The sequence below is a fragment of the Strix uralensis genome, chromosome 1, assembly GCF_047716275.1.
Source record: "Strix uralensis isolate ZFMK-TIS-50842 chromosome 1, bStrUra1, whole genome shotgun sequence".
Taxonomy (NCBI): domain Eukaryota; kingdom Metazoa; phylum Chordata; class Aves; order Strigiformes; family Strigidae; genus Strix; species Strix uralensis.
In genome coordinates, this window is record NC_133972.1 from 10625113 (window position 1) to 10643676 (window position 18564).

The following is an 18564-nucleotide window of genomic DNA, read 5'->3' on the forward strand; positions in this document are numbered from 1 at the left end:
TTTTTCCTTTTCCCAAATATTACTTAAAAAAAAAAAAAAAAGAAAAGGAAATATATTATTGAAGGCAAAAGAAACTGGTTTTCTGAAAGGAACCCAAAAAGATTCTGATGTAATCACATCTTTCGAGGCATGCCCAGCCTTACAGATAAATTCATCTGTCCTTGGGCTGAATGTCCTTGGTTGAGAGACCCTTTCAAATGCACTTTCAGACTCTGCTGACATAAGGATTGTCAGAATAACAATAGCTAAGCAGAGTGCCAGGCATATTCAGATAGCTGGTTGGGACAGCCCATATAGAATAGAACGTTCACGTTCCTGTTTGAAGCTTTTCCGGAGGATTTCTAGAGGAGGGTTTGAGCAGAGTTGGATAGAGTGTCCTCTTACATTAGAAACTGTCCTCTTTCACTAGAAGTAAAGAAAAAAGTTTCTCGTCTACATTTCTTCCTCAAGGAGATCTGTTCATTGTGAAGATTCTCTTGTGGTATAACTACATAGAAAACAGTTATGTTGTATGTTCAGGATGATTTTAGTCAAATACAGACTAATTTTGAGGCCCAGGGATTATAAATATTTGACAGAGGAGTCAAGCAGATTGTAAAATGCACATATTTTGTTAGATCTCAGGCCCCTATCTATGCATAAGGCTGTGCTTTTCATTGCAAGCTCTTTGGGAGAAAGGAGCTTTTAAAAGGTAGTGCTCTTTTGTGTCTGGAGCATTTTCTATTCTTCACCTCACACCACATGTACAACATTGTTCCTTTCAATGAGCAAAAAGATACTGAAAGAGCAAGGGTGATCGGAGAGGCCTACAGCAAAGAAACCCAAGGGGATCTCTTGATCTAAGCATGCTGGATTCTGTTACACGATCCCATTGATGGCAGAGGTTGAATTCCCACTGAATTAGTGAGAGCAATGTGTTTCACTTTGTATAGGACAGAATGGTACTTCCAGTCGAGCCAATAAGAGGCATTGCTTTGGTGCGCCTCACCTTGCAGCCTTTCAACAGTTAAGCCACCCTGCACTGCTTGGAGGAAAAGAGGCTGTCTAAACTGAGACCTTTCTTTTTCTTTCCCAGATTACCTGCTCCATGGACAAAGGGGAGAAAGGCAGCATTTGACACTTTTCTTTTTCTTTTTTTTTTTTTTTCAGATACAGAAGAATAAAAATATATAAAAAAAGAGACTGCAAATTTCTTTCATCATTTTAGCTGAGCTTCTTCATTCCTGTTCTCCTCCTCCTTCTGCAAAGACCAGTTTCTGGGAAGGCGTTAAACAACTTTCAAAACACTCCTCCTCCCACTGGCTACTTCACAGTTAATGACTCTGGGTTCTAGGGTGGGGGCCTTGGTTTTTTTGGGTCAGTTTTATTTTTGTTTGTTTGTTTGTTTGTGTATGTGTGCATTTTTTGTTGTTTTGGGAAGATTTTGTTAAAAAAAAAAAAAGTGACGATTTCCTAATGCAAATGGTTCTGTTTTTCTGGACAGGTCAAGTAAATAGATGAGAGTCATCTTCAAAAGCCGGTATGGCCCTTTGCTATGCCTCAGCTTGTGAAACCAACATTAGGATGATGCAAAAGAATATAAAAAAGAAAAGAAAACTTCATAATACTTCACTTCTTTCACTCTTTTTTTTTTTCCCGAGAGCCTTTTCCAATTGCTGGTAGACAGAATTTGACATCAGTCTTACCCTTGCCATAGAAGATTTTATTAATAAGAATGGTGAATTTGTAGAGTCGTTTGACCATTTGTTAGGATTTGATGTCTTTACCAGATGATGCAATGATAGCAAAATGTTTTTGTTTTTTAAACAGCAGGCAGACTCACTCAACCCTTGTTTTTGTTCTGTTTTTGCAGTTAGTAGTAGGAAAGGAATAATCGATGAAAGCGGTATTCCCATGGGGCAAATTTTATTGTCAGACTCTGAGAGCATGTACTAATGTACTGCTTGATGTGCCTGCCTTAACTTGAGATTACAGATAATGAGCTGTTTCCCGTATTTGTTCATGGGCTACTAGTAACCACTGTGTCTGACCTCAGCGAAGAAGGGCAGCAGGGAATCACACGGATTAATTATTACTTTCATCTCGATGTGGTCTTTCTTTCATCACTGACTGAATGGACAGGCCAAAGAAAAGGAAAAGCGTTGCTGGAGATGTATGGAGAGACAAAACCAAAATGAAAAATTGTGTCCTAAGTACACTGCTGGATAGAATTGTCTCATCCAGTGGAGTTAGACACATGGAAAGTAGCCATCATTTTGGCCCCTTTTAAAGAGGAAATGTTAAAAAACTAACTCACTCAGGCCCTGATTCAGGAAGGTATCTTTATATGAGAAATGTCATACATGTATGTAAGTGCTTTTCTGGCTTGGGATCTTGGCACGGATCCAGTTAATTGTAAGTAATGTTACCTGTCTATGTGGAAATCAAGACACATACGTACGCATACAACTGTTTTTTTGCCTAACTCCTTTTTGTTCGGGATAGGGTCTTGCTGTGTTAGTTGTATATGTATTTTACAAGGAATCAGACTGCTGTCATGTAGAGAACGTGCAAGACATTGGCTTAGGGAAGGTAAATCTTTGGTGTTTCCTTTTCATGTTCAAAAGCACAGGACTTTACCACCAGCCTATATTAGAGCTTGAGTCTCTGTTCCTGCTTAAACTGTGCATGTACAGGGACAAGCTTCCCGTGACACTAGGAGAAATCACAGCAGTGAACTGAGCCTAAATCCACATTTAAATGTGTATACCTTCTCACTCAGGAGTGTTTTTATCTGGGATTTTGATTATTGAGGCTAGAGATATTTTGAGTTCTTTTTTTGGACACCAGAGTTTGAGTTTGTTCAAAGCTAGAGATTTAGATTAGGTTCATGCTGTGAAAAGGTTGCACTTCAATCACATGTTTTCAGAAGGAAAAAGTACAAAAATAACTCTTGCAGTTCTTAGAACTTGTAGTTGGCTTCACTGAAGCAACTGATTTAAATAAAATAAATATAAGGGCACATAGTGTTCCCGTTGTGAGCTCCTGGTTCAATGGTAGCTCTGGGGTAGATTTCCTGAGGAAAGCGGGGTGCTGGGAGGACAGTGGCCCCGCAGCCAGCGTCGAGCACGCTCCACGTTGTGTGGCAGGCTGTGTCACCACGTAGCACTTTCCCACCTCCCCTTTCCCCTCCTCCATCAGCATTCAACCCCGATAAGAGTGGTAGAATATGACTTCCAGCCCTCACCAGGCTCTTTGAAGGCACACTGATGAAATACGCAGAACTGAATACCACACTGGTGATTCAGTCCCTGCTTCGTCAGGCTTCTCCCTGAAGTCAGGGAGAACATGCCCTCACTGAGTGGTTGGTCAGAGGTACAGGATGATTTAGTCGATATTTTTTAAGTTACCCTTACCTAATGTACAGTGACTAAAGATGCCTTAGATTATGCACAGTAGAATAATAATAATAATTTTAAAAACCTGAATCTTCATCTGTTTCTGATAAGATATATTTTCTTTTCTTTCTGGGAGTGACTGCTTTTAGACAGCAAAGCCAGACTGCTTGGTTCATGGCTGGTCAGTTCTTGTTTCTCATGCACTGGCACAAAGGTGTGAAATCAGACTGGAAAATGTTTTTCCTCAATGTTAGGGTTGTTCACCACCGGCAGGAGCTGATAACAAAGTGGTGGATTTACCATCTCTTGGGGACTACAGATCAGAGCTGCCATTCTAGAAGAGATGCTATGGTCAGAGTTACTGATCTCAGCACACAGGTATGCAGCAAAATGTTTTGCAATATGCAGGCAGTCAGAGCTAGCTCTAACATCCTCCTGCTCTTTTCAAATCATTTGAATAAGCTACAGAGGATTATTAGCATTTTTTAGAATTTTTTGTCATGCGAAAAAAAATGCCCATGAAATCTATTAACTTGGAAACATATAAAGTGAAAGGAAAATCTAGAAATTGAAATCCTACAAAGAGACTAGGCCAGATGAAAGCATCTCTCGTGGGGTCCCCTCCCAGGATCACACCTACACTCCTCTATTCTGCCTCCCCACCTCCCAAGAACACTCTGCAGCATTGTGCTAGTGCATTGTGAGCCAAGGAATGGTATGTTTAGACACCTCCCAGTTAAACTAGAGATCAGCCACTGTGCAATTGTGTAAAAAAATAATAAAAATTTAAAAAAAATATGGAACTGCTTTCTCTTATTTTATTCCACAAAAGGAAACAACCAAAAAAAAAAAAAAAAAGATGGAAAAGGAGTAGATGTTCATCAGCTAATGGTCTGTGTTTATAAAGAGTGAGAAAGGATTTCTGGTTACCTAACTTTCCCCAGATGTATAGAAATTATCTTTTCAGATGCCTTCCTTTTCCATCCTCAGTAAGACTATACAAGCAATGAATAAGCCAGAAATTCTGAAAATTTAAGGCCCATACCATTGGCCTCATGCTGAAATTCTACAGAATTATTTGGGAGCGCCCACCAGTAGGCACAAAGGGGTCTTCTGGTGCCCAGAGTGCTTCTTACAGAGGGCGGCACAGGCTGGGAAGCTGTGTGATAAAGACAGCGCTCTTCTGCCTCTGCGCAGGGACTGCTGGTGCTCCCAGAAAGCTCTGCCTTGCTGGAAGAGCACCCGGCATCTTCTGCTTCTCAGAAACCGTTGTCTAACTTGAGAGGGAGAATCCAGGCACTTTACCCCCTTAAAATAGGGAGGAATACTGTTGCAAGTATCCCTATCAGTGTTTTTGCCTTTAGTTGGGACTGGCGTTCAGGGAATTAGCAGACCTTTGAGTCATGGTGATGTAGTGCTTGAACTCTTGGACACACTATAATTAAAAAAAAAAAAAAAAAAGGGAATATGTTTTTATAGAATCATAGTAGCATAGAATCAGAATAGTTTGGGTTGGAAGGGACCTTTAAAGGTCATCTAGTCCAACCCCCCCTGCCATGAGCAGGGACATCTTTAACTAGATCAGGTTGCTCAGAGCCCCGTCCCACCTGACCTTGAGTGTTTCCAGGGAGGGGGCATCTACCACCTCTCTGGGCAACTCCTTCCAGTGTTTCACCACCCTCATTGTATCCTGTTCATTATTTAATGGCCCAAAGGGTGACAGTTTTCTGGGCTGCACTCAATCAGTGATTTGAACCTTGCGTTTCTGTGACAACATGCAAGAAGTGTTCACACATGTGAAAGAAGGGATTTGTATATTTTTTAAATTAATTGTTTTTAATGCAAAAACGTGTGATGTACCCTCTCAAAATGCTTAAGTCAATCAGCTTTCCTTACAAACGGCACAAGATTTTTTTTTCAAAGTTATAAGGTCAGAATGCTATGTTTAATTGTAAAAAGATGATGGATGTCACTAATGTTTTCCGTGTTTGACAAAAAAGATAGATGCCAGAAGGCAACTTTTTTTTTTGCAGATGATAAAATAGGTGGTAGATTAAAAAAAGAAATTTTGCGATTTTAGACTTAAAACATATTTCAAGGTAGTAAATCCAGGCAGACTGATGTTTATCTAAAAGTGCAGCCTTTTGTAGAGCTCCATCTGGTGTAATACACTAGGTATTAATACAGTAGGACATTTAGCCATCAGAGTTAATTTGGAATTTGGAAGCCTGGTTCCTGATGGGTGAATGAAAGAGACAAATTCATTTTTCTTGATGTTTCTTTTTTCGAGCATAAATTTTGTAGTTGGAGAGAAACTTTCCAAAATGTAGTTGGTTATGCCAGAGAAAAATGGTATATGGTGGTGTTTTTGCAAACTGCCCTTTGAATATGCCAATGTTTGCATATGTACTTACAAAGTCTTATAAGCTCAGTCTGGAAGCAAAAATATTTCAAACTAGATAGCTGATAGTGCTGTGCTGCTTTGTAATCAGAAAGTCTGTGAGCTCTCTTAGCTAAAGGCAAATACTTCTGCTGTTAGTCCTTGCAAATTCTATGGTGAGTCCCAATCATGGCTTTTAATTAAAAAGTACAATAATCTATTCAAATTAGAAATTATGGAATCTGACAAGGACAGTACTTTTTTTGCTTCAAGTAGATAAATTAGTCCATCTCCAGGAACTCATGAGATGGTCCTAAATATTTCTTATTGGCTTCTTTTTCATCACATTTCTTTTTATAATGATGAAACTCATCATCCTCTGCTAACCACGTTAGCTATTTGTACTCAGCAGGTGACAGCATGATCAAGTCCTTTTCTGTTACTCTTTTTTAATCCGTCACCTCACCCAATAATTGCAAACAGCAGAGCGATCCTGTGCTTTTGCACATGTTGAACTGGTGCTGATCTCAGAGCTGTGCTGGCGCAGTGTCTGAACATCAGCACTCAAAAGCAGGAACATCTTGGCTGAGGATGGGAAGGAGCCCTGCAGCACTGACTCCATGAAAATTGTTCCGGGGAGTGGGCATCAGTGCTGGCCAGCTAGAAAGGAGGGAAAAAAAACAAGCTTTCCCATTTTAAGGCATAAATACAGCTCCATCCGAAGTGGGTACAGAGGTTTTTCCCGCTTGTGTTACCTACGACATGAGCAGGTCTGCTCCAGTCTCCGTTTAGTGTCCGGTGTGCATCCTAACGTGGTGCTCCCCCTGCTTCCACAGGCAGATGGTTTTGCGATCCCAGACAAACCTTTCCCTGTCCAATTACTGTGATCAAAGCAAGAGCAGGGCAGGTTGCTACTGCCCGTGCCATTATCTTCTGTTAAAACGAAATGCTGGCCATGGGTTTCCACTTGCTGAGACTGCCCTCTCGTTGCCGCAATGTCCCTTTTGATCCCCAACAAACACTGAGGGTTCTGATCTGTACCCAAGCAGGACCGGGACTTTGAGGCATCAGATCTCCCCGCTCTGGTGACTTAACCACCAGGTAGAAGAAAATGAAGCTACTTCCAGACAAGCTGGCTGAGGACCTGAAGCTCAGTTTTAGCGAATTTATTTACCCTCATACCTAAGCGCATGACAGCACTCACTCACAAGACTCACAGCACACGCTAGGCATTTTGTATTCTTTCAGTTTCTTCCAAGTGCATATGTATTGACTGCTGTGTGCTCGTAACACCCTGGTTTTAGAAGCTACCCAGTGGTAGGAGGAATATACGTAATCCCATTGTCTCTGCTGGTGGTCGTAGGAGTGCATTCATCAAACAAAATTACTTGTGGCCATTGGGGTTTTCTAGTGATAAAACCTAGCAGTAGAATGACAGAAGGAGCATTTTCCTTTTCTTCTTGCTTGGATGATATTTTTATACACTTTTATATGCAATTTTTTTAAATATTTGCTATTTTTATTGTAGGGTTCTGGTTGGGTTTTTACCAGACCTTCTGGTTGTCTACAGGCCCAGATTCTCACAGGAGTATTTCCCTTCCCTTTTCTCCTCCCCCTTCTTCCCCAATAGACAAAAGCCATCGCATTTGCAACATCAGCTTAGAGTGAAATAACACCTAGGGCCTGATCACACTTTCAGTTGCACTGAAATCAAAGGAAGTTGCATGCAAAGTCCTGCTGGTCCCACCAAGTGTCTGGGGCCAAAGAGTAAATAACCGGAACATATACAGCTAATTCCAAACAGGGCTGTCTGTGCCAAGCCAATGCTTCAGGGTGGCTCTGTGTTCCTTTGCTGTGGTAGGAGCTGTTTCCACCACAGTGTGTTTAAATAAGACTATATCTCTCTCTTTGTTATGATGATGCTTGTAGGCACTTCAATCAAAGTCATACCCCAGCTGCACCTACCTTCAGAAGCAAGGAGGAAGGGTGGACATTGTGGCTTATCTGTGACAGTAGATTTCACTGCTCTTGTGGTTAACCCTATAGTGACAGGCCCCAAATAAAGTTAAGAAACATTAAGCTTATTGGTAGGAAGGACAGGGGGAAATTAACCAAATTCAAGGATCTTGGTCTTGTAAAATAACCTTTTCTCAGCTAGCATTCTGCAGGGAATTCTATGTACGAAGTTTAACATAAACTTTAGAGTATGTTTATATTAGCTGATTAGAACTGATAATGGAGATGTCTTTCTTGAACTGAACTAAAATAAACAAGACACCTGTTCTCTAACATTTTTTGAGGAAGACAGAGGCAGGTTGTTGTGGTATTTTGCACCAGGGATAGAAAACAAATTAAAATACATGCTGAAAGCAAAACTCACACAAGTTTGCTCTTGGGACTGGGTGGGTAGGGGAATAAAAACCATCCTATTTGGTTTGTTAAGACTCATAAGGAAAAAAAATGCAAACCCGAAATGAATCATGCCATGTAATGTCAGGTATTCTCAACTGTTCTGAGAATAATTTTAAACATTTATTTATTGTTAGTTCTTTATTTGAAAGAAGAGGCTTGTGGTCTCTAAATGTATAAAACATTTTTCAACATTCCAGTTTTTCTGTAACTGAGTCCATGTATGTTCATCCTATTACCAAATAAAAACAATGAGGTCTCCACTCCATTTGAATTAAAGTTGTAGAAGGGTTCATTTTGTTCTGGTGCTTTCTACATCTGATCCGGACATGGCACTTGCCTTTTGCTTTCCAGCGTCCAGCTCCCCATAAAGTGTAGTGGGAATATTGCTTGGATAACAGTCATGGCTCACTACTTGCCACTGTGAGGAGGAGTTAGGGGCATTAGCTAATTTCTGAAGACAGGGAAATTGAGGTAGAGACTTCAAATAGCACATTTAAGAACCCCAACGTAAATCTTTACCTGTTTGGAGATCAGACATGTCAACCTCACCTTTCCCTTTTTCTCTTTTGGCTGAAATCACAGACCCTAAGAGCATCTAATCCAACAACAGCACACCACGCTCATGCCCACTGAAACACTTGCTCGTGTGATTTTTTTCTTGTGTGCTGAATATCGATTCCACAGAGCTGGTGTCTTGTCCTCCAGTACTGGTTATAGACCTCCTTTCACAGCATTCCAGCTCCATTTCTACATAGCACTTTCTACAAAGTATCTTATTCCTTGAGACTTGGGCAGTGTCTGTGCGGTAGTCATCACACCACGCAAGTAATGACCAGAATTTTCCCTTGCTGTTACTGTTTTACTATTTGATCTTTACCTTAAAAAAGAAAAAAAAAAAAAATTATAAAGAGTGGCAGAGACAAAGCCATTCTCTCTAAGGAGGATGTAAAGTTCAGAGATGTTCAATACAAGCGTGAAAGGCTTTGTGTGTTCCCTTTTTCCCAAAATTCCAGTTTTAATTCACTCCTTTCCTCTCTGGGAGGTTCACTGGTCTTGATTTTCTGAAGAACATGTGATGTGCTTGCCACTGTAACTGCTTGTATCCTTATACCTTACCAGCTTAGTTTGAGTCTGCATGTACCTCCTGTCCAGTGCAAGTAGAGTTGAACCCAAGCTGCCAATTTCTGTTAGATATTTAGGGTGTTGATGTAATTGGCTGTGATCTTCAAATTGGAAATGACTGCCACATAAGCAAGAAGGTAGAAAAGATTTTTTGGAAAAGGCATCTAATGATTTGGTGACTCACCTCAGCTTGCACATACAGTATCAGAGTCCTTTCTCTGGCACGTGTAGCCCGTGACATAGATGTCCAGAGTCATTACCAACCGGTGGTTCCCAAAGTGATGTCAGCCACTTGCTGAACTGCCACAGAAGCAAGGTAAGTGCTGTGTAACTGCCTTCACAGCTGTGCTGGGCAACAAAACTGGCAACTGCCAGTTCTGTGAGGACACGGAGGTAGCTGAAGGGAAAGCTGTCTGACATCTGGCAACAGTTCATAGGTCCAAAACTTAAGAATGTGAAACACAAAATCAATAACTCAGGTATCTTTGCCCAAACCCAGTAAATGATAAAAAGAAGAAAGATACGATTATCAAACTTTGACTCCTTTAGATGGAAAGGTCTGCAGAAGTGAGGCTACTTTCAGAGTTAGCCTCACCTAAAACCATGGATAAGAAGCAGCAGAAAGAGACAACAAACACCTTGTATGTGGTGACAGCACTACCAAAAGCATCTTCATGGCTGGTGGGACTACCGTTCATCCATTTCTGCTGAATCTACTGTTTCTCTTTAAAGGTCCAGCACGACGTTCAGCTGACTTACCAGGCTTGGGTTCCTCAGCAAACCACCTTACATTGCCAGGTCAGTTGGTACCACCCCACTCTAATTTGCTTATATGTGCAGCTTTAGAAATAGGCACTCACAGTGCCTTCTGTTTGGGAGATGGACATAGATGACTTCCTCTCCAGGTATGGCGTGACTTTTACACATCACATTAAAAAAGTTAAACGCATTCACTGGAGTTGAACTGTTCTTTTTAATGGTCTTTACCACACCTCAGTTTTTTTAAACAAATACCTTATGTTTTGTGACTTGCAGTGCAGGCTTCACAGACTATTTTAATTCGATTGGCAAATTAATTTGGGCCTTTATCACATGGACTTAGATGCTGAAGGGAAAAAATAAAGCTGTTTTGTGGAACAAGCATTGCTTTTTTTGTGCCCTTCCCATCTACCAAATCCTGCTGTCTCTATTTCACCTCGATAACCATTTTCTTAATCCCTTCATCTTTGTTCCACCAACTGTTAGAAGGAGGGTAATACGAAGCAGTTGAACACAATGATGTCTTAGCATGAACAAGATACTATCTTGCATGTGCATATGCAAGGGCAGTCATAGATGTATAATTCACAGTAGGTTTAAGAAAGAGTAAGTCTGCAGGAAGACAACAATAGGTCACCAAGAAAAAAACCTCCAAACTTCAAGCAAAGTGTCTAGAAAGTTTTACTAGAGGTATTTTGATCAGTGGCTGCTGTGCCAGCAGATGAGGTATAGTGTGGCTCCGTATACAGGTGCAGTAGCATGTCTCTGTGCTGTTTCAGTTCTCCAAGCTGTTCATGGTGTGATGCTCTTCAGCAGCTGCCACCTTAGCAGATTGTTTCCCCGGGCACAGCTGCAGCCACCGCTTGGGTGTAAGGAAAAGAATAAGCACGAATGTGAGAGTTCAAAACACACTCTTCCCCTAGTAAAACAATGTGCTCCAGGGATTACTGTCCTGCTCAAGAACGAGAATGGACAATCACTGAAAGTAAAATTTAAATGTCTGAACAGCATGCTCACATCACATAACCCCAGACATTTTTAAGACAGAAAGCGTGGAACAAGAAATATAAATACATCCTCTTAACTTCCGAAGTTTCTCATCATTGGCAGTGACCATAAGTATTACCTGTATATATTGCTTATTTCTCATAGGGTCCCAGCAATTGTTAAATTCTTGTATTTATATTCACAGGAGAGGCTACTACCCTGGATGTTTTCACCCAAGATTTTCTTGGAGGTGGCATTTAGAGGTCTTGCTCTTTGTAGAGATTTTGGAGAGGTCTTGCTTTTTGGAGAAAAAAAAATGTTTTAAGGAAAGGAAACATTCATGTCACGCTACAGCCATAACTCTCATCTAATGTAAACAGATCTAATTTCAAAACTAGCTCACTTTTTATAAATTTGCACGTTTGTATTGGTCCCTTGTTTATTTTTAACAAGCAATGCTTACACAGGATGTTTCATCCATTTCTCCAATGTTACACCATTTTCAACCCATCAATCCATTAATGAGTATCTGCAAACAACAAATCCCACATTCCTTCTTATGTGTGATCCTTGTTCTGAGCCTGCAGACCACCCTTATTATAATAAGAAAGTAGAGAATATAAATGCAGACAAGAGGGTTTTGATATAAGCTACCAGGTACAGTCCCTTCATTATTGCTGACTTGCTAAATGGCACTGCTTAAATTCTTCTTGTGTGCCCCTGTTTCCTCATCTGTTTGGGAATGATAACACTGACTCCCCTTTAAGACTATCTGATCTAGGGATCTGTTAATTGTTATTAGAAAAACAGCAGTAGGGAGGATCCACCTTCAAGAGAGGGGAGCAATCAACCTAATCGTGTCTCTTTTTGCGAAAAGACACTGTGGATTTGTTGCCAGTCCAGCCTTACTTCCAGTACTGATGCTCGCTGTGACGATGTCACGTTGAATTATAGGAAGGTGCCTTCTGTCTGGCACTTACGGAAATGACTAGCTGTGTTTTGACACTCTCTTCATTAGACACCTCCCACCTCAGTGTATGTTTTGGCACTGACTGGTTTAGGGACGCAGTGGGTTTTCTCTATTTGGCTGTTTAACACTGATACCTTCCTACCCATGCCCTGTTACCATGGCTTACACAGCAAACTGCACCAGTAAGGTTTGCAAATCAGCCCTTCTCGTGCAGCTATTTACAGTATGTGATGGAGAGTAGATAATAGTGCAATATTTTCCACGTATATAGTCCAGTGACACATTTTGTTCACAGCCATTATGCTGTTGTTACTTTATGCTCTATATAGATTATGTTTAGGGGGGGTTGCTTATGCTGGGAGAAGCCACTAATTAATGTGTAGTTAAGAAAGAGTAAACACACACAATTTGCTAGTTGAGAAAATGTTATTGTCTTGCTGTTTTTTCTGTGAATCACATGCAGCATCCTGAATAAAAAGAGGAAGCTTTATTGCATTGGGTTTAGTCTCACTTCTGAAGGAGTGAGGCTGACGAGAGCAGGCACGAGTGTGCGTGATCCCGTCCTTCTCTTTGCTGGCAGGTTGGTCAGTCCTCCGCATTGCTTTTGAATTTGTGCCTTGTCAATTTAAAGTGCACAAGAAGAAGGAACACCCAGGAGGTCACTAAGCTGGGGAAGTTTTACAAGGTTAGGTGACTGCATGCAGGAGAGAGCCCTGGCAGTGCTCCCACCTGGGCTTGACCGTTGGTGAAACCAGAGTCCCCTGGCTGCTCAGCCACATCTCACAGTGCTGCGGGGAGCCCAGCTGCTGCGTGCACGTCTGCTGACTCCTGGAACGACTCCTTTTTCTCAGTGCAAAGAGGATTAACCAACCATTTCTCCAAGGAGCCTGCACTTTGTATAGTGAGGAAGCACAGTCGGGGCACTGATGTACCCAGAAGTATTATTTACAGTCACTGAGTGACATCATTTTTCTTTCTGTGGCTTGGAAACGTTTGGAAATCTATTTCTGTCAGGGTCCTGGGGGTGCTCATAGGCCTCAGTGGCTGGGACCAGCCTCCCTGGGACCCCCACCCGCCCCCATCTCCTGCCAAGGGCCCAGGGGACGTGTCTCAGCTCAGCCCAGGGCCTTCAGTCCCTGCCCAAGCGATGCTGTAGCTGTGCCCGTCTCTGCCCCTGTCTCCTGGGGGGGCCTGGACCTGCTCTGCAGAGAGCTGCTCTCCTGGAGGGACCCCTCAGACCTGGCTCAGAGCTGCTCATGCAGAACTCTCGGCATAGCACAGTGTAACTGTTCTGTTCTATTCCCTGTGCTCACCATGAGTCGAGTAACGAGGAGATGGTTGTTTGCCTGAAATGCCAGGGGGTTTTCAGCTCCAAAAACATTCAAGGACACAAATCACAAAGGTTACAACTGGAAACAGGATTTTATTTTTCTGAATCTGTTTCAGAGCCGATGCTCACAAGCATTAACACAATGCACATGTGTAGCCAGGAGCAGGCTGATGCGTTCTTCAGCTTAGCTTGAAAAAACATCCCTTGCAGTCTGGCAAAGGGAAGTCAGAGCTGCAGAAAGCAGCAACAGGAATACAGGCCAAGCCATCCCTGTGTCCTCAAGAGTGAGAACGTGAAGAATGAGGATCAGGACTGACCACACACGAAAGAGGAACAAGAAGAGGAGGTGTGTGGTACCACGATGTATTTTCCAAAGTACGACACGTATCGGTGACAAGGATACATTTTGCCTTCCCAAACTTGCTCCACCGCTGTGCTTCCTGGCCAGTGATGCAGGAGAAGCGCTCTCGTGCCTGCCCGGCGCTTGTGTTGCAGGCAGGGAGAGCTGGAAAGGGGCAGCTCCGGATGGGGCAGCAAGCCTGGAGCCCTTCCAAGCACAGGCTGCTGGGCACGAGCAAGAACCCCCGGGGAAATGGAGCCAAGGGAAGAGCAGAGTCGCTCCCGCTACAAGCTTGCGAGGAGCAATAGAACCAGGGAGAGCCAGGGCACGAGGGCGGCCTTGGAGGGGCAAGAGCTGCAGGCAAGAAGCGAGCAAAAGGGCTCAGAGGAGCCCTGGCAAGGGGCTGTGCTCAGTGCTACAGAGGACAAGCAGCAACCCCCGGGGGCACCCTTGGGGCCCACCCTGGGAGTCTAGAGAGCTTCCTCCCCCCGGACGCGGGGCACGAGGGCCACCTTCGTGGAGCAGGAGCAGCAGGCACCTGGCCAGCGTGGCCCAGTGGAGCCCTGGCCAGGGGCCGTGCTCAGCGCTGCAGAGGAAGGCAAAAACCCCCTGGGGACACTCGCTATAGCCCACCGTGGGGGAAAAAAAGCCTTCCTCCCCCCAGCTGCAGGGCACGAGAGGCCATCTTCGTGGTGCACGAGCATCAGGCAGTGACCCAGCCAAAAGGGACCGGAGGAGGCCTGGCAAGTGGTCATGCTCAGTGCTGCAGAGGAAGGCAAAAAACCCCTGGGGACCAGTGCCAATGTGCCCCGGGGGAAAATTCCTTCCTGACCCCATCAATGGCGATCGGCTATTCCCTGAGCAGGTGAGCAAGACCTGCCTCCTCGTCCCACAGGCTGGTCACGCCTCCCAGGAGATGCCCAAGCCCTGTTCTCCCTCACCCTGGAGCCATCTCAGGGGCTTCTGAGAGTGGCCAAAGGCCCCCGGCCTGATCGACCTTGGGGACAAGAATCTTTCCCACGCCTGGCAGGGCACCAGTGGGTGCTCCAAAGCACCGGGACCCCTGGGAACATCCCTGCATCCCATTTCTTATGGCTGCTGCCCCTGGCTCCTCAGGGGATGAGGGCAGCGAGCTCTGCAGTGCTCCTCAAGAAGGCATTCCCTTGGGCTGGCCACAGCTACCCAGATGAAAAGGCCTGAGAGCCTCGGGCACCTCCAGGGGTTGGTGGTTCTTCTCATCTCCTGAGGGGTTTGTGTCTGTTCCCTGAAGGCTGAAGCAGGATTTCCATCCATCCATCCATCCATCCGATGGGCTTTGAACGTGGCCCTGCCGGGAGCTGGCCTTGCAGCGGAGAACCTCCAGGCACCTCCTCCAGCCGCTGGTCTTCCTCCCTCAGCCCCCTCCCAGTAATCCCACCCTCCCCTCAAGGATCTCCTCTCGGATGTCTTCGGGCTGCCCCCGGGGCAGCTCTGGCAGTGGGACACTGGCGGGTGCCCCCCTTTATACTGCCCCAGGGCACTGTGACTGCTGCATTGCCGGGGGTGGCACTGTGACATGGGGGTGACTGACAGGGCCCCCCATGCGCAGCCCCGCCCACCCCCCTCCGCCCAGCACCCTTCGGAGAAAGCCTTTGGGGTGCTGGCCCCAAGGCAGTCGCTGTGCCCAGGAGGCCCAGGGGCTGTCCCTGCCCTTGGTGGCCACACTCTGGGCCCAGCTGCTGGGTGTCCCTGATGCGTCTTCTGCCACTCAGCTCCAGGGACAAACCCAGGGCTGTTACTGTTCTCTCAGGCCATGGCAGAAACCAGCCCTGCAGCCCAGAGACCTCCCCTATTCGCCGTCCCCTCTCTGCACCAGAGCTGACAGCCATGAGGCCCTGCAGCGAGGAGGAGCAGGGACTTGACTTGGCTGGACACAAACCCTTTTGCTGGGGTGTAAGGGGGTTGATTTCAGCAGCCACAGCCTGGAGGAAAGCCAGAGTGTGACCAGAGCCACAGGATGGGGTGGACAGTACCAACAGACCACCAGGGAAATAAGACAGGCTTTGAAAACCAAGTGATCTGAGGTTACACTGGTGTGGTGGAAAGGTTGGGCATTTTCAGACCCAGAGCATTTGGATCCATACCCAAAGCACAGCCACACAAGTGACGACTCTTCCAAACTGTAAAAATAGCCCATTGCTGCTATTGCTGTCACATCCCCTTGTCCCACTGAAATCAAGCTGCACAGTTCCTCTGTTAAACACCCCCATTGGCTGTGTTTATATGAGATACAAAATGCACTTCAGACATGGGGTACAACTTTCAGAGCTCATTTGTGACTTCAACCTTTCTGTGAGTTATTTGCCTGTTTGTGGGAAGATGTTCAGATCTTATCTAAAACTCTGGCAAGTCTCCTTTTCCTTTAGGATTTAGTATTTTGAGTACTGGAAGATTAAGAGAGGTACTATTATTGTCATTCTGGACGTTTGTGCCAAAATTGGTATGTGTATTCAGACTATGTAAATAAGGGCATTTATACCGTATACATTCTCTTGGTTGTGGTGATGCCAGAGGTGAAAGAAAGGGGTTTGGTTCCCTCTGCAGGAACTTTGCAGAGATGTAGAGAGCATGTATGGTTTCCTCAACGTTTCTTACCAATGCACTAAGGGACATTTGCTACTACACTGTAGGGGAGGTTCAGACTTGACATGAGGAAACATTTCTTTACCAAGAGGGTGGTTAAACTCTGGAACAGGTTTTCTGGAGAGGTGGTCAATGCCCCAAGCCTGTCAGTGTTTAAGAGGCATTTGGACAATGCCCTTAATAGTATGCTGTAACTTTTGGTCAGCCCTGAAGTGGTCAGGTAGTTGGATAGATGATCGTTGTAGGTTCCTTCAGGCCTAATCATTCTATTCTATTCTATTCTATTCTATTCTATTCTATTCTATTCTATTCTATTCTATTCTATTCTATTCTATTCTATTCTATTCTATTCTATTCTATTCTATTCTATTCTATTCTATTCTATTCTATTCTATTCTATTCTATTCTATTCTATTCCATTCCATTCTATTCCATTCCATTCCATTCCATTCCAATATTGCTGATGATACCATGAACACTGTTTGCTACAGGCTGTGGTACATCTTCATACTCCTGAAAGTTGGATCTTGTGTAATGTTACGTAGCAGGGACTTGCAGAGTTCAGGTTGTCACATAGAGCTAGGTTTAATGTAGAAGCTGTCTGGGCATAGAGGAGAGCACAATATGTATTCAGTGGATTAAAAAGCACACCTGGGCAGGAAAAAAAATCATAATTAGTAACTAAACCCTCATCTTATATCACAGTGACTGGCCAAGAAGTAGCAGTCTTTGGACTCTCTCCTTGAGGTGTCTCATTGGAGAGAACAGTGAATTTTGTATAAACACATAGATTTTCTTAATGCTCCTAGGAGACTGATTCTCCCTAAGTTTAGAACATTTCTTAAGTGTCTTTAATGAAACGCAGTCTTGGTTCTCCTGCTTCTTTGTCCTGCAGATCTTCCTGACAATTACAGCAGAAAATCTCCTTTGCTGGCAAAGACAGCAAAAGGGAGAAGGAAGAATCCCTCCTGGATGTGCTCCCTTGATTTAACAGCCGAGTACTGAATTAGGAATGCCAGTATCCCTAACTTTCCTGTGTCATCTCCCAGTAAAAATGCCAAATGAACTAGTTCCCTTACCTCACTGGTGAACTTTTTAGCTAAATCTGTAAATCAACTTTACTGATCATAAAAGCCTTTCATCTTTCCTGTTGTCCCTCTCCTAGGATTTTCTTTATCTTGCCTGCATAGTAGTTGAAGGCAAAAGTTGTGGTAGCTCTGGAGAGGGCTGAGGGGTGAAGACAGATGGCAGAAGGTCTGTCATCAGGATGTCCCCGCAGGCCACTGACCACAGCTGGTTTGGTCAGGGAACATATTAATACCTTGTCCATGGCATGCCAGGGGCTCTTAGTGTTTGCGTGAGTGTCTGGAAAGGGGTAAGAAGTATTTCTGTCTGGATCAAGCTGTGTCCCAGACACTATTTCCACCCCAGTGCCTCTGCAAAGACGCAGCATCCCCTTGAGAGGCAAGGACACCTGGGAGAGACAGCAGTGTCTCAGTCTTCATCCTCATCCACGCTCACCTGCATTGTCTTGTAGTGCTGAGGCCAAACGGGCCGCCTCCAGCAGCAGGCATGCTTCACTGCTGGACTTCCCTCTGTGCAAAGGTGGTGGGGAGCCGTGGCTGGGTCCTTTTCCAGGAGCAGTGGCAGCAGCGTTGCAGGGGACTGCCACGAGCTTGGGGGCAGGTGTGTTTTCCCCCTTCCAGTTTCCTGTTTTCTTTCCCCAACGCCTTTTCCTTTCCCTCCAGTACTAGATGCCAGCAGTGATCACTCAAATCTCATTTGCAGGTGTGGCTGCTCAGCTGACTGTGTTCTTAATTTTTATTGGAGGCAAATTGTTTCCCAGCAGGTGCTCATGAGTAAAAACTGTGCTATTCACTCAGTGACTGTAGCGATGACATTAAAGAAAATGACATTTCCATGGCTTTTTCGAAAGGACATGGCTTTTGAATGAATAGAACTGTTTATATCTATCTGCTTTAAAATGCTTGAAAAGGAAAAGAAAAGGATATCAGCATTTTGCCTTGTCTTGTTCTGTTTTCTGATCAGAGTGGAAGTGCTATGTAACAAGAGTGTTTGTTGCTATAACAACTTTTAGTAGTTTGAAATACTCAGGATGACTATATAGTATTTTTGTCAGTAAGCGTTGTTTGCAATAATTCCCTTCTTATTACAATGGGGCAAAAAACTATTGCAAATCAGTATATTTCTAGGGAAGTCAGTGGAACCAAGGAAATTCCAGCTAAAATTTTGACTAGTGTACAA

General features: G+C 44.2%; 1 protein-coding gene across 6 annotated transcripts in view; it reads left to right on the forward strand.

Annotated features, from left to right (window-relative positions):
• The window catches only part of PDE1C (phosphodiesterase 1C), a 319253-nt gene that overhangs the window by 295360 nt on the left and 5329 nt on the right, over positions 1–18564 (forward strand). For 3 of the 6 annotated variants that reach the window (XM_074881050.1, XM_074881217.1, XM_074881138.1), the window contains one exon: positions 1150–8445. In XM_074881050.1, coding sequence (XP_074737151.1) covers positions 1150–1163 — 14 coding nt within the window. In that variant the 3' untranslated portion in view covers positions 1164–8445. Of the gene's footprint in view, positions 1–1149; positions 8446–10023; positions 10090–18564 lie in introns of those variants that run through there. The other 3 variants (XM_074881380.1, XM_074881303.1, XM_074881465.1) reach the window with 2 other exon arrangements.